The following is a 22,825-nucleotide window of genomic DNA, read 5'->3' as shown; positions in this document are numbered from 1 at the left end:
CCTGAAGGTTAGCAGCATACATTGCCTCCGGTCTCGTCCTTGACGGCCATGTGACATTTGACAAGGTTGTCTCCGGGTCCCCATCTTCATTCCTGCTCTGTTTCTTTAGGATGTGGTCCAGCCTCTCAGCGTCTCTCTGCAGGTTCTCCGTCACTCATCCCCTGTGACACTTCCTCAGGGCTTTCTAAACAGCAGCACTCTTGCGGAGACATCTCCAGTCCTTGCTGCCCTCACCCGCAGGCCAGCCCTCCCCAGGAGCATCACAAGCATGTGCACGGGGGCCTTCTGAGCATCTGCCTCCGCACAGCATCTCAGACCTCAGCCTGTCTGTCCCCCACTGATGTAGGCAAAAGAGTCCTCCACAGTTTAGTAGACTTGTGACCTTGGGGAGTCCCCGATGCCTCTGGAGGCTTTGATTCATCATCTAAAACAAACAAGAACCTCAGGTCACTGGTGTTTCTAGGATGAAGTAACATGCTTGGTACAGTACAAGCACAGGCACTGGGTAAGCTCAGGTTGTCTCTGCCCAGGCATCTTCCTTTTTCACACTGTTTATTGGTTCCCAATTTCAACATAAATATCCCTTAAGTTCATTCACTTGCTGTACTTGCCTCTGCCTCGAACATAACTCGGATTCTTTTGAGAGATCCTCAAATATTCTGAGAATTAGCATCTCCAAATACCTTTTGTGAGGTCCACTGCTGCTGGTACCACCAAGTTCAAGTTGTTTTGTTTGTTTTCAAGCCACACAGGCCATGCCCCAAGCAGGCTCTCTCTCTCTCTAGAGACCTCCTGCCTCTGTGGGCCTCCCTTTATCTATGTCTTGTGCTTGTGTGCAAGAGGTTCAGATGCCTGGAATGGTCCCACTCCTCTTCCCTCCTTCCCTCTTCCTATCTGGTCCTTTTGCAAATGATGTCAGGTTATGACTCCTGCTACACCCTCTCCACAGTGTGGGTCACAACCCTCCCCCTCTGTGCTTCTGTGGCAACCATCATTGACTTCCATTAGAATATCCTCAGAGCACACAGCTAAGTGTCCCCAGACCCTCAGTGGATGGTTTGTCTTTTCTCCAGGGAAGGCTGGGAACCAAGCTCATCTTTATGCCACTGGCACCAACACAAAGCCACGCAGTAGCGTTGAGAGCATCCATAACTGGTGCCTGTAATCCCTGGACCCGTAATTGCAGCACTCAGGAATCAGGCAGGATGACCGGAGACTGAGTCTAGTCTGGTCCACATAACAAGTTCAAGGCCATTATGGCATGTAGAGACCCCGCCTTAAATTTTAAAAGTGAACTTAAAACAAAACTCAAGTATTTGCACTGTGCCACTAACCTCTAGGCTTCTCATCTTGCAAAATGAAAGCTTGGAACCTGTGACGTGATAATGTGCCCCACATCCCGTCCATCACAATCTGCACATTTCTCTCTCTCTCTCTCTTTGAATTTGGCTGTTCTAAGGCCCTCACATAAACGGAACCATCTGATACTTGTCTGATGATTTGGCCCCTTTGCTGGTAACACGTGCAGACTTGAACTTGTTTTGCCGTTGAGCTTGGCTGTCCCGTGAGCTTAGTGACTGGTTCTTAGTCTGTTTCTATTTTCTCTTGCGTGATCTCTTGTAAACATTTTTCTTTCCATTTCAAAGACAAAAGGGGAAAAATAACCACAGCCTTCACCTAACTCGGCTACAAACAACATCCAGAACCCAGTGGCTGCATCCTTCTATGGAGGAGATGGTTCTTGCCCTAAGGTCATTCAACAGTTTTGGGGTAGGCATTCTGTCTCCTCTCAAACTGCAGCTCTCAATCCTGGTGCACAGGAGGGTTTCCTGGAGTTGTATCCCACGGTTACATCTTCCCAGAGGCAACTGCAGTAGGCTTGAGGAAAGTTCCCAGGATCCCTCCAAGATTTCCCAAGTGTCCGAGAGCCTCCATGGTACTGTGAGGCAGTGGTCCTGATCCTGTCTGGCTCACAGGGTCATCTGAAACCCCTGGGCTCCCAACCTATGGCATTTATATGTGGCACATCTGGGATGGGACCTGAGCTACTAGGGTTTCAAGCTCTTCTGGTGACCTGGGACATGCTGAAGCTGACCTAGGTCTCCACTAGGGGACCACTGTCCTGGATAGTCCTTTGGCTTTGCTGTTACTTTTTTTTTTTTTTTTTGAGACAGGGTTTCTCTGTGTAGCTTTGGAGCCTGTCCTGAAACTCACTCTGTAGACCAGGCTGGCCTTGAACTCACAGAGCTCGGCTTGCTTCTGCCTCCCGAGTGCTGGGATAAAAGGTGTGCACCACAGTTGCATTCTTTTTGTCTCTGGTGGGTGGGTTACTCTAGAACCATCTGATTCAGGTGTGACACTTTTTTAAAAGTACCATCGGCTTTTCTTTGCCTGCACATTTTGAACACTGAAAAAAAAATAAACCCCATGAAGTATTTTTCAAGGCAAAGTCACAGACTTCTGGGATTTAGATTCAGTGTGTCCTAATTAAAAATTAAATCTACATTTAGGATTCGGGTATATTTTGTAATCAGAACTAAGGGGCTGGTGATTCTGGAGCTTGGGATTGTGTGAAAGACAGTCTGTGGTTGATGTCAGGGTGGAACCCAAATGTCACAGCACACCCTCTAGCACAAGGAAGGCCCTACCAGTCTACCTGGGAGGGGGCATGGCCTTCTGACTCAGGCCCATGCTTCTGCCCACTTACCACAGTTACCCCAACAAACATGGAAGATGGTACCCACAAGTCATGCCTCAGCAAGGAAGGCTACAGCCCCTTTATTTTCCTCATCCTCTTGTTTTCTCTGCATTTGGAAAAGGCCTGAGTTGGAACCAGTTACTTAGAACTCAGATAATGCCTCAACGTCTCACTTTGACCAGAGACAGGGCCCTGTTGACCCCTCTGAAGGTGTTCCCATGGTAACTTAGAAATCCACACTCTGCCACAAAGTGGCACACCCGTAACAATGAATAACGGTCGTTATTTCATTGAAGCTCACCTCACTTGCCCTGACTACTTCACAGAATGGTCCCTCCGCCCCTGGTAGCCAAGGACTGGGTAATGGATGAAAAATGAGTTTTGAGCCACAGAACTAGATGCTGTAAAGCATGCCTCAATGGACCTTTTGCGAAAGGCAAGCCATCCATGACCTTTGCTTCAATCCAGTGAGCATGGGTCTGGCCTGGAACAGATTAAGGGTAGTAACAGGCTCTGGATAAAGCAAGAAGTGGCTGCTAACAGCCTGCCAGCAAAGACCAACTCTACAAGGCTCAGAAGTCATCAGATGACATGAAGCCTCTTGATCAAGGGGCAATTAGGCAATTACTATGCTGTAATGAGTCCAAGGGCGAGACAGCTTTAGGTCCCACATCCTGGACGTCCAGAGACAGAGACATGAAACCCCCAAACAGTGTCAGAGGGCAGAGGGGCATCGTACTTTAGGTGTTTTTCTGTCCTTAGAGACCCCATATTAAAAGGTCTATGTAGAAATCTTGGTGCTTAGGACAGTGCTCTGCAGGGTTCTTGACGATTCTGTAGTGAAGTTTTCACTTTCTGAGACGAGCAAACTCCTCATTTACACTTTCATCTGACTTGATAATTCCCTTTTGCTACCAATACTCCCCCTTTTCAGGGATGGAGGGAGGGAAAGGGAGAGAGAGAGAGGGAGAGAGACAGAGACAGAGAACAGATTCTTTTCAAGAGACCTCGCCCACAGCCATGAGTGCATCCTCTTGCTGATATGCCTGAACTGTTTGTGGCTTTCTTGTTATGCAGACGAGTCTCCTGGACACCAGCCTGGGGACTCAGGCCTTTGCTGGATTCTCTTTTTCCTCCCTCTCGTTCTCTTTCTTGTACAAGAGACAGAGCCCAGGACCTCGAGCATGCTGGGTAAACGTTCTCCCACTAAGCTACACCCAGGACACTGTTAGTTTCCAGACTTAAGCCTAAGAAGATTGCTCTTCTCCACAGCTGAAACTTTTCGCCTCCTGAATGTGTCTGCTGTCTAGTTCTCATTGACCCTGGCTGTGCGCTGGGAAGATGCTAGGACAAACCCCAGGGCATTGGTGATGGAAGATTCCTATAGGATACCTATGCTTTCCCCAGGCAGGAGGCGCTGGGACAGGAGGAGGTGTCCAGTGGCCTTTGTTTTTTTTTTTAAAGCCTCTGTGGCGTTTTTCTACTTTCTGGGGGGAGTCCTGATGATCTGGTCCAGGCCTGGCCTTTGCGCTTGCCCAGAATCTATGTAGAAACTGTTTTGGTTGTCATTCCACTGTGAAGACCAAGTCCAGAACACGGAAACCAGCCAGCTGAGTGGCTGTACTCAGTAGGAAGAGGGGGATAAACATGGGGGCAGCCACAGGCCGGAACAAAACAGGAGTGTGGAAGGAAGGCACACGTGTCCAGCACTACCAGCCCTCAAGCTGTGGCCATGCGGAGGAAGCAGTGGGTCCCCGTGGCAGCTCCCGCCAGCCTCCCCAACGCTAGCCATCGCACGCTCCTGCTGATCACCGAAGGCTAGGTCAATCCATGCTCCTGCTGGTCCCTGAGCAACGTCACTGTGACACAGCCAGCCTTTTCTAGGGCTCCCACATTGCACACACATGATTTAAAGATGTGACAGTGACTCAGTGGTCTGCAGATTCCTTCTCCCTGTGGGCCGAGTGACCTCTCTCTAGGAAGCCATGCACTTGTTCATTGTCCCATTGCCTGAACTGCAGAGCAGCCATCTTTTCTTTTAAGATGGGTGCTCCGTGTGGGTGCCTGACGGTTCATCTGGACTGCTACCTCCCCCAAATAAAGCTAGGACTCATGCTGGGGGCACCGGGGACAGCAGAGGAACGATTTGGGGCATTCACGTGCCCTCAGGTACTTGCCGTCCATGCCTGGTGGGTTTTCCCCTGGGGTGATGACCCTTTCCCAGAGGACTCTCTAGGAGTCTGTCCTAACATGTTGGTGGCACCGATGCATCCTTGAGTGGCTGCTATCAATTCCCTGATACACTCTTCTCTCCTCCTTTGCTTTTTTTTTTTTTTTTTAATCCCAAATCCACACCGCACTGTGTGGTACAGGCGAGCTTCTCCGTTGGAGGAGGCAGCATTTGCTGGGTCGTGGAGAAGGACTTTTGTCTTAGCCCTGGAGAGAAATGCTCTACCATCTGGAGACTTTCTCTAACCTGATTGTTTTTAATTGTTATGGAAAATTAGGTTCCTGCAGACTCTGGCAGCATATTCTAGCTTCATGTGGCTTTCTCTAGGTAGGGATTAGAAAGTGATGGTTGGGACCAGACCTAAAAGCATTGTCAAGGTACTCTGTGTCTGTCACTATGTTTGAAGGGTCTTTGATTTTCTGCCCAATAAAACCAGTCCGATGGTTCATTTGGCTAAGCCCGGCTGTGTCTGCGCCTTTGTGCTCGTATGTAGGCTGAGCTGGCTAGGTGGTCAGCATGGGAGGCTGCCAGTGTTTTACAGTGCTCATAAAGACTCTAGTACCTCTTTAGGTTGGTCAGAGGTACACGAGGCTTAGGACACCTGTTGACATCTGGCCGAAGTAGCAGCTATTCAAAGTAGACATGGGCACACAGGACAGGCTTGAAGACCAGATCAGGACAAAAATCAAATGGATTGCTAAATTTGTTTCCGGAAGCCTAGGCCTGACTTTAGGGTGTCTCAACAAATCAATCCGGCCACTTGCCCCACAGATCTCACGGAAATGGAATGATAAAAAGCAGGAAAGGAGTTTTATATTCACCATAGCAATACCAGGAAAAAAGGAGGGTCAGCACCCTTAAAACAGAACCCTTAGGCTGGAGAGACAGCTGGGAGGTTAAGAGCATGCGTTGCTCTTGCAGAGGACTGGAGTTCAATTCCCAGAACCCACACGATTGCCAAGAACCCATCAGGCACTCAACTGGTGCACACACATGCATGCAGGCAAAACATCATATACAGAAAGTAAAATAAACAGTTCTTAAAAGAAGGCAGCACTCTGTCTTTGGGGGAATACTAACATGTGTGATGTACTAGTTACGTGCCCCCTTTTGTCCCTGAGCTGAGCAGGAACGGATCCAAAGGAGACAGAAATAAAGCGAAGGCAGAGATGCCAAGCTCTCATCACCCTGCTTTCAGCCACACCCTGGGCATCGGCAGGTCCAAGTGGAGAGAGAGGTGGTGTTTTATCAAAAGCAAGCTCTAAGACCCTATTATAGGACCAAACCTATAGCTCTGCCACTCTTCAGGCAAAGTGGGACAGTCAAGGTTGAAGGCACAATCAGGACCAGAGCACTCAGAATACTGGTTACCCTCATAAAATAATGAAAACAAAACCTTTAACACCAATTTCTGGAGTGTGCCTCTAATAGACTTACAGAAAGATGTGTCTGGGGTTCATGCAAGCCACTCGGTCAGGGTCTGCTTGCCTTCCTCTGCCTTCAGATTCCTGCTGTGGGGCTATTTCTGTTTTGTATGTGTTGACCAACCAGATGTTGACCATAGTCCTTTCCATGATATCTGATGGTCACATCATATCAGGGGCTCCCAAGTGGGCGGGGGGCAGGACTGTCCAGCCATTGGCTGACCTCCCAACATGGTTCTTTACGTTTCTCACCCATCTCTTCCACTTGTTTCAAACTTCTCTAGCTCTCCTCAGGTCCCTAGCTCACTGTCAACAGCAGGACACGTTCCTACCCCTTCCTCCTTTCAGCTGTTTAAGTCTGGCTTCCCATTGAGCATGAACCACAGACCCTTTGCTAGTTTCCATCTTCCAAAGAGGAAGACCCTTTTCTCTCTCAGACGGACTTGGTGACAGTTGTGTTTCATTATGACACTTATAAAATATCCAGTATTCAAAGCATTACAGAACCTAAGGATGCTCTCTGAGAGGTTGACCCAAACCCACAGGAATATGGGTCCCAAATGGTGAGGGGTTGAGGGTGAGGGCCGGAGATGAGAAATAAAGAACAGACAACTGGGACCAGGAGGTCTTGCATAAGCTGATGTCCCATGACAAGCAAGCTTTTTAAGAAACAACATCTTATTTACTATTTGCAATGGCATGATGAGCCAAGGTAAGCAGAGAGCATTGTTGGCAAGGAGAACACAGGATTACCTCAGACACAGCTGCCTGGAGTCGATAAGCACAAGAGGGAGGACACAGAGCTAACATTCCCTTTGTCCTTTCATTAGGGCCTCTGAGAAAGCCTTGGGTGGATCTGCCCCCCGCCACCAAGGGTGTTTTACTTACCACAACAGCCAACAGAAACATTTAAAAGGGGGAGAGTCACATTAGCTCACTTTCAGATGCTTTCAGCCCATTACGGCAGAGAGTGTATGCTCTGAGGAGTAGCTTTATCAGCATGATGCACAGAGGAGTAGCCCAGGCCATGGCAATAGATTCTGGTGCTGGATATAAGTTTCAAAGGTCTACTTCCGGTGGCCTACTTCTGCCAGCTAGACCTCACTTCCTAAAGAGTCCACAGACTACCAAAATAGCCCTACCAGCTGAAGAACAAGTTCACATGGTACTATGGATTTCCATACAACTTTTGAATAAATATGTGAATGATCCAAAGATGGTTGGAGGTCGTCCTATTTCATTTATTTATATATTTAACATCATTTATGAAGTACATGCTGTTTGTTATGTCATTCAGCCAACAAATACTTTCTTTTCATTTCTTTTCTTTTTTTGTTTTGTTTGGTTTGGTTTTTCAAGACAGGGTTTCTCTATAGCTTTGGAGTCTGCCCTGGAACTCACTCTGTAGACCAGGCTGGCTTCAAACTCACGGAGATCCACCTGCCTCTGCCTCCCGAGTGCTGGGATTGAAGGTGTGAGCCTCCACCACCAGGCTTCAACAAATACTTCCTGAGCACTGGGCCAAACTTCTTAATGATTTTGAAATGCAAGGGGTATTATAGAGGAGCTTGGAGCCCTGCACGCTTCCCCAGGCAGTACCATGGAGAGCTCTCCGAGTAGGATTTAGTAGGAGAAGCAATTCTGCACCTGACTGGGGAGAGAGTTTAGGACACGGGAAAGGGAAAGAACACAGCTGACTGGAGATAAAACGGAGGAGCTGGGCAGAGAAAGACCCTGAGGTGAAGAGGTACGCCGTGTCCACAGCAGTGACGAAGACCCTCAGAGGGGACAATTTCAGTGCCAGCAGTGGTTTCTGAGGGGAGGCACAGAAGTGTAAGTCCCTGGCCCTCCCTGGGATGGTATTAACTTGCTGGAGGAGCGAGAGATCTGTGTGGCCAGAAAGCAAGTTGGAGAGTCTAGTCCTGGCATCAGGCTGCAGAGGATGCTGCTTCCCAAAGGAGCCACTGGATCATGTGCAGCATTTCCAGATGGATGGGCAGAAAATCAGTGAAACTGCTCTTGGGCCCTTATCTTAAGGCAAACATGATGGGGATGGGCAGAGCATGGGGAATTCTTTCTCTTGCTTGCTCTCTCCCTTCCTCCCTCCCTCCCTGCCTTTCTCCCTCCCTCCTTCCCTTCCATCATCTCTCTCTGTGTGTCTTTCTTTCTTTCTTGAGGCAAACTCTCACTATCTAGCCTTGGCTAGCCTGGAACTTGCTATGAAGACCAGACTGGCCTCACTCAACCTCACAGAGATCTGCCTGCTTCTGCCTCCGAGTACTGGGATGAAAGACGTGTGGTGTGCCACCACACCCAGCTAGAATTGTTCTAAAAGAGCTTTAATGGCAGGAACTGTGCAGCCAGCCCCACCCTGTGGGGGAAGTGCCTCTGTGCTGACTCCAGAGAGGCTATGGATTCCCAGGACACCAAGGTGGCCCAGGTCACACACAGTTGAGCTGGTGGAGGACAATGATTCTGAGGTTTGGTTTCAGGGACATATAGCACAAAAACCATCCAAGAGTCATTTAAAGTGGATTTTGCTGAAGGGAGTGGCCCAAGGAAAGCTTGGGAATGGAGGTGGGATGCACCACAGGGCAGAGGTGGGATTAGAGATGCTGCCCCAAAGGGGTGGCCATCTCTAGGAAGTCTGTTTGAAGGAGAGCCACAGCATCATGGGGAGACCCAAAGTAAACCATCTGTGGGCACGTGGGCAAGTCCTCCTGTGAAATGGCTCAGCTTTGCAGGAGGGGGCAGGCTAGTGTGTCTGAGCCTGCAGCTCCCAAGATAGGGAGACCATGAAGGTACAAAGCTGCCACCTCTCTAAGGACAGAGGAAGAGGAGCAGTCTGTCTCCTGTGTATTGTGGGCTCCGGTGGTGAACTGTAATGGGCGGCTGTAGTAGGTGCAGAACTTCAAAAGTGATGGTGAGCTGCACGGTCACAAGTATGCGTCACACTTCGGCGGCCCCCAGGGGTAGACCTGCCCACATCGTTTCTGTGAGTCTTGCTTGCTCAGTTAGAACAGTGATGATTTCAAAGTCCTTAGCTATGTGTGGTCACAGAGGTGGGAGCTAACAAGAAGTTTGGGGCAGTTTAGGACAGTTTCACAGGTGTAAGCAGTAACTGGGTTTTATAAATTTTCTTAATTGGGTCTGTCTGAGAAGGGCAGGACACCGGCAGGTGTATAAGATAGGGGTGTAAGAGTTTCTGAGTGTCATCGTGTAGGATGGGTGCCGAGGACTAGGGCAGGGCTCAGGTAGTAGACAGCGCCAGGCATTGGAGGACCTAAACAGAGCCATGGAGCCTACACTTTGCTTTCTTAGGAAATGCAAGAGAGTGAATTGCGTGTCCCTGTCATTTTCTGGAAATGTGGTGGTCAGGAAGGCGGGGAGGTGGGTGGCTACCAGAGGGCGCAGTTCTGGTGAGAGAGGAGAGGGGTAGTGACTGTGTGGGTGCCCTGTGAGGATGGCGAGCCGTTCAGAAAGACAGGAGCCACTATGCCTACGGGGTTGAGAATGGAGAGCGAGCCTGCAGTCATTTGGGAGAAGTCAAGATTTAATTCTGAGGGTGTGAGGAATCATTAGCATGCCTGAGCTGCAGAGCGACTTGACCTTGCAGATTCTTTTAAGTGAAACCCTGTATTTAGCACAGGAGCTCAGCAGGAGAAGTGGACGCTTTGGATCTTCTTTGACCCAGTTACTTACCATTTACCCTGTGAAGCTGTCCTCAGCTGCCCGAACTCTCCCGCTACCTCAGCAGCTGGGGCCAAAGTAGGTGAGGGAGCTCACATTTTCTGGGGACAGGAGGGCCACCACCACGTACACTGCACTTAGCACTGTCTTCCAGGATAAGAGGCAGTATATTTTGGGGTAGAAGACCAGCTGGCACCTTGGGTGAGAAGTCAGGAGCGTGCAGTAAGCCGGGGCTCACAGGTGGAAGAGAACTGTAAATCTTCTGTGCAGCTGGCCACACTTAAGAGCCTTGGGTGAGGATCCAGCCATGGCCAGGCCTGACTAGAGCCAGCTAGACAGGCATGTGGGAAGCCAGCAGAAAAAAACAGGACACACGAGAGACAGGAGGCGAGTGCATGTCCTGTCTGTGAGTGGTATAGAGCCTTCTCAGGCTTCCTGAAGGTCCGTCTCTGCCTCTGCCCTCTCCTGCCTCCTCTTCTCCCCACCCCCACACCAGCCTCCGGCCACCACTGGCCTGTTCTTTATCTTCCTGATGTATTACATAAATGCAGCCTTAGAGCAAATACAGCCTTCTCCTGGGTTTCTCACTTAACACAATTCCTCCGAGATTCACCCATGTAGCACGCATGCCTACTCCTCTTATTCTCTCGTGGTAGGATCAAAACCAGGTCTGCACAGCATTCTACCGCAGAGTCACACAGCAAGGCCAATGCACTTCCTTGTCATTCCCCAGCCAGTTCTGAGCAGTATTCCTCTGTGCCCATGTGTCTCAGGTTGCTTGCCCATTGACAGACACTGAGATACTCCTAGTGATATTATGGATGGGCACACATAGAGATCCTGGGTAGACACTAGCTTTCATTAAAATGCGCTTTATTGACCTTAAAGGAACTTCATCCATGCATACAATGTATTTTGATCAAATTCACCCTCCCACTTCCAGCTTCCTCCACCCCTCTCTCTTACAGCCTATGAGTTCAGTTTGTGCTATTCATATACTACTGGACATGGGACCACCCACTGGAATGTGACCAACTTCCATGTAGTCACGCCCCTAAGGAAAACCAGCTCTCCTTCCCCTGGAAGACATCAACTGTTAATAGCACCACCGCTGGGACTGGGGACTTGAGTGCAGGGAATCACAGCTGCTGGAGACTCCAGTGTGCCGCGCCCCTGTCATGCACAGAAAATGGAATGTGGTTTTGCCTTTAGGCAAACGTCCAGGGGTGGAGCTTCCAGGTTGTGCAGCATGTGCTTGTTGAGTCGCCATATGAGAGCCATGTTTCTTCCCCAAGTGTCAGGGACATTTTACAGCCCCGGGCCCTAGTGTGGCAGGCTCTGCTCTGATTTATGTCCAGGTCAGTGTTTGGTTTTGATTCAGATCACGATTTTTTAAAACTCATGAGTTCTAATGCTATGGGATCCTCTGGATCTGTTTTAATTTCAATCATAAAAACATTGCAATAAACATTTCATTTGAATGGTATCTCACTAAGAACAAGTTTTGTTACTGTCTCACACAAATGATTTCTGTGTGTGCATGTATGCGTGTGTGTGCGCGCCTGAGTGTGTGTGTGTGTGCGCGTGCTTGAGTGTGCCTTTCAGACCCTACAAAATGAGTTTTCTTGGCTGATTCCAATCTTCAAGGCTCTGGAGGTCAAGCCAAAAGACGCCAGCAGGGGTCGCATGTCATCTATTAAACCGCTGTTAGTCATCTCGCCTTTCCACCGGTTCTGGGGCGATCCCTCTCAGAGTAAGGGAGGAAGTGGTGTTGCTTTTTCCTTGTTAGAGATGTTTGGGGTCAGAGATGCCTTCCCTGCACTGGGATCACAGCTCCGGCCTCGATGCCTGGATTCGTATGTGGATTCCGGGAGACAGAACTCAGGCCCCCCATGCTTGTACAATACTTTGCTGACTTACCCATCTCCCCGGCTCCTGCTGTCCCTTTTGTGAAGCACCAATCACATCCATAAGTACCTCACTTGCATGACCTCATCTGCCTGCATGGGCCCCATCTCCAAGCACCTCCCAGATGCAGAGATTTTTTTTTTTCAAGTCAATATTCAACATACAAATAAACATGGGAGAGAAACAGACATCTGTTGCAGGAGTTACAGACACCGATTAACCTTTAATATTCTCTAGAAACTTCTGATTGATGAAGAGTTTTCCCCAACTGCCAAATACTCAACAGTGGGTCATTATTCCCTCTTTATGGATGGGAAGGTGGGCTGAGTTCCAGGCTGCACCACCAGGAGGCAGCACAGATGGAGTTAGCCCTGTCTTCACGCTCTCCCGCAAGGGCAGGGGAGGAAAAGTGTCAACTTTTCCAGCATCTCAAAATTTCTATAGAGACCTTACGACCCGGGTTATCATGGAGCTCCTTTAAAATCACACTAAAAAGGAGCAAGAAAAGGGAGTCTAATGGCCACAGCAGGCTCTCCTGCTGACGAAGGGTTGGAAAGGTCCTCTGTGACCCTTGTTCTGCTCTGACTCAGAATTCCCCATGTGCCGAGGGTGGACCAGAACAGGGCTATGGTACGCAGGGTTGGAACTGATTCTCCCAGAGTATAGAGAACACCAGACTATACAGGTGCATCTCGGCTTATCTGTGCCCTTCTGGGGCCACCAGAGGGTAGACGGACTTACTCAAGGTCCCGGGCTCCAGGACGACAGTTGCGCTAACTCATAATTAGTAAGCTGCTTTGTGGGCCCCCGCTGGTTTTGAGGCACAGCAAGACTTGCCTGGAGGAGGGTCACCTCCAGAAGAGAGCATTCTTCTAGGAGATGGAAACAAAGACCAATCTAATAAGAACCTGCCCTCTGGGTAAGATGATCAGGGCTCATGCATAATGGAGAGAAACCGATCCTTTGTGTCTAATAGCTTGATGGATCCCCCAACTCTGCCCTCCCCAGGACCAGCCCTGGTCAAGGATGTTGTCCAGTGCTCCCATGGGCCGTGAAGCTCAGGTGTCTCCTTAGAAGTGGGCCCCTACCTGCCCTTGGAGTGGCCTGGAGGGGTCCCCATTGTGAGGCCAGGTGGGAAGAGGATGCCGGGGCGTTATGTCACTTGAGTCTCTGCAGAGGAGTGTGTGTGGGAGTAAAGAGGATGATCTTCTCATTTTCATCAATAAGTGATAGGTCTCAAGGAGAAGCCCGCGGCAGTTGCAGAGGGAGGGAGGCAGTGAGCTGGGGGCAGGAAGGGGGGGGAGTAAAGAAATAGAAAAACAAGCACCGTGTTGGGCTGAGGGACCACAGAGGAGAAAAGTGGGGCCGAGCTTTGGGATGGGGGACCCAGGAGATCTGGGGAACAAGGCCAGTGTAGTGTGATGTATCCGGACCCGAAGCCCTAGAAGGAAGGGGCTGAGGGCCCCGCAGGTCTCTGCGTGCGAGGCACAGGTCTAGGGAACGCGTGGAGTTGGACCAGTGAGCCTACCGGGTTCCAAAGGAGGCAGGTGGCATCATGATGCCCCAGAAGAAAAAGCGGAGGAAGAAAGACATCGACTTTCTGGCCCTGTACGAGGAGGAGCTGCTGAATTACAACTCGGAGGACGACGAGGATGAACTGGATCACGAGTACTACAAGGCCAAGGGTGCGGGCTGCCTGCTGGGGTTGTGGGATCTGACCCTCCCTCTGGCCCACTGCTTACCAAGTTATCTCCTGCCCTGTGAGTCTGGGGGTCGGGAGCGCAGGGCCCAGGGCGCAGCTGAGGGCAGCTGGTTGGCAGGGCTCCCTCTGGTGGAATAGGACAGGATTGCGCTGCTGGGACTGCCTCGCATTCTCAGCTAGCTGCACTCATCTTTTTGAATGAAAAACCAAATTAGACTGAGGGTCTGTATGCGCACGATACAGGACTCAGAAGTACCAGGAAGAGAACTCACCTGTGATTGTGAGGGTCGCTGATTTAGATTGGGATGGGAGACTTTACAGATTCCACAGAGCTCTTCATACCTCTGTTGGACCTAATAAGTCTCCAGCATCTATCTCCACAAACTGCTTTGTCCTGCTCTTTAACTTAGTAAAAATGGAGCTAAGGTCTCACTCTGTAGCTCGGTTCATTTTACTCTTTACTTGCTATGGAGCTGGGCTTCAGTTGCTGGCGCTTGGATTACCTGGGTGAGCTACGGCATTTGCTGTGTGTATACTTCTGTGTCTATCTTCTTTCTCATTTAACATCCTACCTGGGAGGTTTGTGTGTGACGAGGCATGATGTGGGAGGCATCCTGGGATGTGATCCATACTTTGTTCTCTTTATTCGCAAATACCATTGCTTTTTACAAACACATCGCTGGTGATTCCACCATTTTCTAAATTCCTTCTTTGTGAACAAAGCTGCTACAGGTCTTGGTCAGGCACACACACACACACACACACACACACACACACACACACACACACACTCATTTCTCCTGGATTTGTACTTGGAAGTTGACGTGCTAGGTCACAGAGTGGACATCTGTTCACCTATCAGTGCGTGTAGCCTCTCACGCACCCCCGTTTTCTCACGCACCCCCATTTTATAAGAGAGGGACAGTACTTCGCATCCTGCAGTCCTTTTTTTATCCCAGCCATTCTGGTGGTCATATGCTGGCATCTTCCTGGGAATTTCATTTCACTGATGAGTGGTGGTGGCCGACGTGTTTATTTGTGTATCTCTTGCATTTGGGTGTCTTTAGAGACACATTATGACGTTTCTTCACTTTTCAGTGTTACTGAAATTTGCTATAACAAAGCACATCTATTTTAAACGTTCTGTTCGATTAGTATTATACCCACCTGACAAGTCGATATAAAGAATATTTACATTAATGAGATGAAGGGCTCCTTGCATCCCCCAGTTCCAAGTAGCCATTCTTTTGCTTCCGGTTACAGCAGCTCATATTTGCTATCGATGGCCCCACATAGATAGCACTGTAAGGGATAAGAGTTCCGTGTCTAAATGATGTACTGTGTAGCACGTGCCAGAAGCTCGTTGCTTTTCATTGCTGAGTGGTAGCCCAGGGTGTGGCTGTACCGTGGTTTACCCATTCACCCGTCGAGGGACGTTTAGGTAGTTTCTCATTGGGGCCTACTAAGAATAAGCTCTTGTGAAAGTTGTGTTCATGGCTTTGTATGTGCCTGTTTTTGACTCTCTGGGGTCAAAACCTAAACCTGGGGGTTTTAGTCCTTATGATGAGTGGTTGTCTATCTTTTAAAGAAACTGTGTATTAAAAGTATGCAGTTCCTGTCTTACATATTGAGGTGAATTATTCATGCTTTCTGGGCACGAGTCCTTTGTTGGATGTATCCCAAATGCCACACCGTCGTGCGTGATTCACTCTGTCATTTTCTCGATGGCCTTAACTGTAATTAAGTTTAGATGAGTAACTTCTATATGCCGAGTGCCTGACTCCTGGAGTGGCCGTGTGCTCCTGAATGAGTTATGAGTCAGTCCTGCATCCCTGTCCTCGAGCCCAGATCCTCCTCCTCTTCTCTAAATTAAGCCAATGATGTGGCATTTCCATCGGGATGGCCATTCTCCCATGTGTGCTTGACTCAGAGCTGCCCCATGTGCACACGGGTGATAGACACACATGCAACCCGAGGCGGATGCCCTGTGAGCACATGGGGTGCAGGCAGTACCCGAGGATGCTGCTGAGCAGGCTCCTGTGGGACGCAGGCTATGATGACTCAAGCCGTGTCGTGATTCTCGTGAGAGACAGAGTCCACACGCATGGGCTACTTTCTTTCCCCATTTTTCTGCCGCGCTTTGTCGGAACCAGGGTTATCCGGTGTTCCTTTCAGCCCCAGACACTGCAGATCCCATTCTTCCCAGGCAGAGAAAGGGCCAGAGTAGAATCAGAGGTGCTGCTGAAGGGCTTCGGAATTAACCACACGCCATGCTCATGATGCCAAAGGAACAGGTGTCAGCTCTTGGATGAGATGGGCTTTTTCTGTGTGAACAATAGCTTCAAAAGAGAAAGGCGATTTGCTGTCTTCTGTGTGCCAGGGCCTCTACGTCTTCTGTTCCCAGAATAGTTCTGCAAAGCAGACATTGCTATCCAGTGTAACAGGCAGATAGGTGCCTATAAAGAACCATCCTGGTTCTAAGTGGTTACCCCTAGATCTCTGTGGCACTGATGCCCAGCACATTGCCCTAGCACACAGAGGCCTATGGGTTTGCAGTAGGATGAGTACCAATTAGAACACACCTCCTACAGGCCCAGAATGCTACAGGTGCTCAGTGAGATTCTTACTCTCCACCCTCTTTCCCTCGACTCTGCTACTTTGTACATGGGACAGAGCTCTTCTGGTGGAGCGGCTGAGATGGATAGTTTTGAATAATGAATATTTAATCCCCAAATGGCAACGCAGTCCACAGGACCCTCTCAAGAGAGCTCAAAAATACTCTGCAGTGGGGACCTGTTCTGAAAAGGCCAGAAGTAGGAATGAGAATAGGTTGGAAGAGATAATCAAAGGTGATAATAGGCATGAAGCCCTTAGCTCAGGGCTGGGCAGCAGTCACCAGTCAGTGTTGGTTATGACACAGTATCAAGCACTGGTGTTTGTACATTTCCAGAATGTAGTGAACAGCCGGCACACACCCTGAAGATTCCAAATACCCTTTCCACACTTGACCAGCTAGCTCTTCACATTGCAAATTCCCCCTTCCCAACACAGTCATTTCCTTTTGGTCAGCCTCCTTCGCCGCACACGTGTGTGGTCGGTTCCCTGAATCAGCGCTTCCAGCCCACGACCCATTCAGAAGCGAGTCTCTTCATAAAACAGGATGGGGACACACATTCATTTGGAGACAGGAATAGCAGCTGGATAGGTTGCTGTGAGGCTGTTTCCACTTCTTAGCAGAGGTGACGTGACTCTGGGGGTGGTTGGCTGCAACAGCCCTGCCCAGGCTGGGTCTGTGCTAGGTTTCTGGGAGTTGATTCCAAAAGTGGATTCAAGACACATTCCTACAGCTTTGCTAACACTCCTGGCCATTCAGTGTTCCCACCCGTCCTGCTCAGCCCCCCTGGTTGTAGCAGATCCTGCCTGTGTTAGTTAGAGTTTCTACTGGTGTGAAGAGACACCATGACCACAGCACCTCTCATAAAGGAACACCTACCTTTAACTGGGGCCAGCTTGCAGGTCAGAGGTTTAGTCCACTATCATCATGGCGGGAGGCATGACAACTGCTAGAAAAGGACCTGATAATTCTACATCTAGATTAGCAGGCAGCAGAAGAGAGAGACACTGGACCTGGCTTGAGCTTCCAAAACCTCAAAGCCCACCTCCAGTGACACACTTACTCCATAAAGGCCACACCTACCCCAACAAGACCACATGTCCTGATCCTTTCAAATAATGCCACTCCCTGTGAGTCTATGGAGCAGTTTTCATTCAAACCACGACACTGGCATTTCTAAGAATCTAGATAGATCCTCCCTCAGCGAGTATGCAGGTGCTGACGCCCTGACCAAGAATGGCGGCGCTGGCAACGAGCCATTCAAGCTTCAAGAGGACCACGAGAGGGAACTCAGTGTTCCTGCCAAAGACATAGCCCTGGGACAAACTGCACACTCAGCCCTTAGGTGGCTTACCCGTGCAGAATGAAGCTGGCCTTGCTCTAAGCAGTGTGTGTCGTTGACAGTGAGTTTTTGGTCCAGGACGGTGAGAATGGGATTCTTCGTTCCCTTCTGAGGCCGCCATCTTTTTTTTTTCTCCTCTTCCAGTGTACGAGGTGGTCACAGCCACAGGAGATGTTCGTGGTGCAGGGACAGATGCCAATGTGTTCATCACAATCTTTGGAGAGAATGGGCTCTCTCCCAAGCTCCATCTCACCAGCAAGTGAGTACCCACTTTGGCTTGCTGGGCTCCTGTGACATTAGTTTGGTTGGCCAAGTTCTAGAACCCAGTGGCAGCATTCTCCTTTGTAGAGATGGACAGTTGGGCCATGGACATGTGGAGTGACAAGAATTTTCTGTCAACAATCCAAGCAACATCTTGAGGATTGCCCAGTTCTTTCCTTCCAATTCTCTTTTGTCTCATTCTAGATTTTGTAAACAGTAATGTCTAGCTCAGATCTCCCAAGAGCTCACAGGTACCCCTTGATATTGGAGAATAAGCAATCAGGACCAAGAACCCTGGGTCTAGGACCAGCTTTACCGCTCTGCTCCATGTAACTTTGCCAAGAATCTCGTGGTCTCCAAGGCCTTGATTTCCTTACCAACCACCCCAGGGCAGTTGAGATAATGAATGTCACAAAGATCATTTGTGATGGAGACACAGTCTGTAGATGTTCTGTACCAAGGTCTCATGACAGCCAACATCACATAAATCTGCCTGGGATCCATGTACTCTCAGTCACATGTTGTGTGTGTGTGTGTGTGTGTGTGTGTGTGTGTGTGTTGTACATACACTTGAGTTCTTCATTGTTCTATAACCCCTGAGGGAAGAGACTGCTGTCTACTCTTTGGTCCGCTGCCTTACTGCACACACGTGTGCACACACAAGCAAACACAGCAGACGTAAGAGCATACTGTAGAATGACAGGGTTGCAGAGTTGGCTGAGGGGGTGGGTCTTAGGAGTGGTCTTGCTCATCGGCTTTCACTCAGCCTGTGCTGTCTGGGCAGATTCAAGTAGCTGGGTCTGGGCCCACTATGCCCTCATCTTTCAGAGTGGCCCTGCTCCTAATTATCCAACCTACTGGGTTTCTGAGCAGGATTCCAACTGAGGAAAAGTTCTACAGCCATTTAAATCTACTGCTCTGTTCTATCCCACCTCCATCCGTAGGAAAACCGAGACTGAGGGAGAAGCTCACAGCTCTTGGGTTTTTGTGGGAGATCTGGTCCTTCATTCACATCTGTGGTATAGACATTTTAATTGACTACATGACTCTGTGCCCCTGGAGTATGCAATAGACTCCCTTTTCGGTTCACGGTGCCACATGTTGTGGTCTCTGAGGTTTATGGCCTGGTACCTTTTGGGAGCAAGAGGGGGGATGCATAGGGAGGTGAAGTGGCCTCAGGACGCTGTGCTTTGCAGAGTGACCAGTCTTGTTTTGTGTGAGTCCTGAATAACAGCCACGGCACCCACGTAGCAATGTTGAGGCGGGCATAACTCCCTATTTTGTCCATTTCTGCAGAACAGGGTACCTGCCTCCTTGTACTACTCACACTGCACGCGACTCTGCTGGAAGTCTTTCCCGCCTGTGATGAGGGCACGGTAAAGGGAATACATGAAATATTCATCCTTTTTGCCATGCATCCTCCCAGAGGAAGGAGATGCTACTAGCCCTGGGAAGGTGGCCAGCTGGTTTTCGCGGTCTCCAGCCTGCCTTTTAAAGCAAAACTGCCCCTTTAATTTTTTTGTCGTGGCCTCTCACAACCTTTCCTCCTTTTATGTACCCAGAATCCCTTGCTTCCTTCTCCTTGTTTGACAGTTTACCAAACTTTCTTTCAGGGAGGCCCAGGTCACTGAGGTAACACACCGAGAAGGGTTGTCACTGAGTCCCCATCGCTTGGGAGCCTGGCTTTTAGCTTTCCCTCTCAGTAGGATGCAAGAGGTTGCCTGGTGGTGCTGGTGGGAAAGGTATGCTGGCAGGCCAGCCTAGATATAGGAGTCAGCAATCCCAGAGACCACTGGGGTCTGCTGGGGGGGGACCCTGGAGAGAATCTCTGCCTCAATCCGTGAGGGCAGCTTGGCAGCAGCATGAGATGTGGGCCCGGGCGGGGCTGTCAGCCTGGCGCTGCTGAGACCAGAGAGGACAGTGCCAGAGAGTGCTAGATCTACAGCTCAGGGCGGAGATGGGTTTCCGGGGCCTCGGTACTTGTTCAGGGTCCGAACCAACAGGCAGAACTCAGGGATGCCTGAAGTATCTTGTGTCCAGAGCGACACTTCACAGGGAAGGACATTACCTAGGCCTTTAGTGTTGAAGTAACTCGGACAAGGGAGGAATACAAAAGGTAGGTCATACCCAGAGAAACAGTTTGCAAGGGTCTTGACCGTGGAGACCCGGGGCGGTTCCAGCTGGAACTGTCAGTAGGAGCCATGTCTCTGCACTGAGGCATAAGGAAAGACTAGCTGCCACACTGGAAGACCTTGTCTGAAACCAGTGGATGCCTACTTGACACTGGCTGCTGATGTCATCTCACTAGTGAGCATGATGGAGAGGAAGCAAGAGGCTAGGATATGACCACAGTGAGAATTGAGTGAAAAGGCCACAAAGAAAATGGTGTAAAATTCTGCCACGACTCCCTGCAGCTCAAGCTAGTTCTGAGTTTGGAGGAGAACGTGACTCTCTGAGTGAGGGCGTGGGATGCATCACACACGGGTGGGAGCTGAGGTCTCTTCCGTAATGCGGGATGTCCGTCTCCTCCTTCATCTCCTCACAGTTCACAGTCCGCCAGTTCCCCTTCTCCACACTCAAGCTAGCTCTAACCCTAATCCACTGAGTTACCTGCAGCACAGATCCTTGTATTCACTCACACATGTATGCGGGCATGCACACACGCACACACACACTCATACACACCTTTCCTATGTAAGACTTGTCTGGGTCCGAGAAAGGGTTTGCCCAATGCAAACAGGTCAGCTATATTAAAATTTAACCTTGATCTTCTTGGCACTTTCCCCAAACCCTTTCCATGGCCTCTGGTCTCATCTCCTGTCTCTGTCTCCTGTCCTCCCTTTTCCTGTCTCACCCTGATTTGAGCTCGTTCCTGTGTGCTAGAGCACAGAATCCCCCATGGCTTAGCAGGATTCACCCCTCACCCAATGTAACACAATTCCCATTTCAAGAAGGTCTTTGCTATCTGATTCTTAGGTAGCAAAGACAATGATGTTCAATTAATTCCCACATGTGAATCCTCACCCAATCTCCACCCCAGTGAGGTCCCAGCGAAATGATCCCAGGAGGCTATGAGTTTAAGATACGGCAAAAGGATGGAGTTTCATGTATTTTATGGATGCTGTTTTCCCCTGAGGATTCACACCCCAGTGTGTGAGAGTACCTGGCATTTTAGTTTGCAGGCTCTGCCTAGTTGGTGGCTAAAATGCCAGGCACAGCCTCCTGAGGCTCTCTCTGGTGGGGACGTCCTGCTGAGTGATGACGTGGGCAGGGTCCTTTCTTTTAGGGTGTTGCAGGAGCAATGGTGGGGCCCCTCCCACGGTGAAACGTGAGGAGCCTGCATTTCTGTTTTCTTTGGGATTTCCAACCAAGCCTCGGTCAGTTTTCTGCCGTGTTTGCACTCTGACTATCTACAAATGGGCATTTCAGATCCCACCCCAGAGTGGGTGGGGCTGGGTCTGTTTAGGATGCTGGTCTTCCCTGAGAATGGACAGGCAGTGGAGTTTGTCTGCAGCCCTTAGGTGGCCCGGAGTGCCCCGCTCCTGCCAGTCAGGTGGGTCTTTCCCCGGCTTCTCTGCTTCCTACTACAGTGGCTGCTAAGCAGCACGGGCTGAGTTTTCAATAAGCACAATGGAGCGTGACATGCGCTTAGGGCTCCCCTTTGCTGAAGGCAGCTCAGAACTTCCCTTCCAGAGCCCTCCTCAGAGGCACCTTGGAAACCCAGCTGCCTTCCCTCACACTCATCATTGGCTGAAGTGGGCTGGGACACTTCCTTCCTTGTCCTCTGCTTCCTGTAGTCTGTCCTCCAGGTTCCTTGAAACTTTAGATGACACCCACCATCCGCAGACTTTCAGAGACGGTGGCCCTGGCAGCCCATGGGCTGGATGGGTATTAGGCCGTGGTAAAGGTCCTGAAGCATGGGAGTAACAGAGCAGTGTGCATTCCTTTGGAAAACGTGAAGATTCATGTGGGCAAGAACAAACGAGACTTCACAGTCTTAGCCTCTGGACGTGACATTGTTTATTTGTATAAATTCTCTCTCTCACTGTTTTTAAACGAAGATGGCATCATGTTTATATTCATTGTTCTGCTCACAGATTTCATCTTACCACATTTTTTAAAGCTTTTATTATAAACTTTCTATTCTTTTTCTAATGGGATTCTTAATAGCTACAAAGCACTCAATCATATCGCTTCCCAGGCTTAGTCCTTGGGGCGTTTACTGAATGCAGAAATTCTTGTCGATTTATTCTAAAAATCTATTACTTTGAGTCATGTATTGAAAGAGAAAATGCTGTTTATTCACTTTTTTGTTTCTCATTCACAAAATCTTAATGTGAAGAATTGATGTCCATGTATTTTCCAAGTTATTTTACAACTGCTGTGACAGAACCAGGGGTTGGAGTGTTCTATTATTCTCCACTGATACCACCCCTCATCAGCAGACCTCCACAGTCCTCCATAGATACCACCCCTCATCAGCAGACCTCCACAGTCCTCCAGATACCACCCCTCATCAGCAGACCTCCACAGTCCTCCAGATACCACCCCTCATCAGCAGACCCTCACAGTCCTCCATAGATACCACCCCTCATCAGCAGACCTCCACAGTCCTCCATAGATGCCACCCCTCATCAGCAGACCCTCACAGTCCTCCATAGATGCCACCCCTCATCAGCAGACCCTCACAGTCCTCCAGATAACACCCCTCATCAGCAGACCCTCACAGTCCTCCATAGATACCACCCCTCATCAGCAGACCCTCACAGTCCTCCATAGATACCACCCCTCATCAGCAGACCCTCACAGTCCTCCATAGATGCCACCCCTCATCAGCAGACCTCCACAGTCCTCCATAGATACCACCCCTCATCAGCAGACCCTCACAGTCCTCCATAGATACCACCCCTCATCAGCAGACCCTCACAGTCCTCCATAGATACCACCCCTCATCAG

General features: G+C 49.7%; 1 protein-coding gene across 1 annotated transcript in view; it reads left to right on the top strand.

The window, feature by feature from the left end:
- Positions 1–13,505: 13,505 nt before the first annotated feature.
- Positions 13,506–22,825, top strand: part of Loxhd1 (lipoxygenase homology PLAT domains 1) — a 139,591-nt gene continuing 130,271 nt past the window's right edge. Inside the window, exons 1-2 of the mRNA XM_051202111.1 lie at positions 13,506–13,635; positions 17,753–17,867. Of these exons, the coding sequence (XP_051058068.1) occupies positions 13,506–13,635; positions 17,753–17,867 (245 nt within the window). The remainder of the gene's footprint in view (positions 13,636–17,752; positions 17,868–22,825) is intronic.

The sequence above is a fragment of the Phodopus roborovskii genome, unplaced genomic scaffold (assembly GCF_943737965.1).
Source record: "Phodopus roborovskii unplaced genomic scaffold, PHOROB, whole genome shotgun sequence".
NCBI lineage: Eukaryota > Metazoa > Chordata > Mammalia > Rodentia > Cricetidae > Phodopus > Phodopus roborovskii.
The sequence above is the reverse complement of the archived record's forward strand: the minus strand, read 5'-3'. Positions and strand labels throughout refer to the sequence as shown.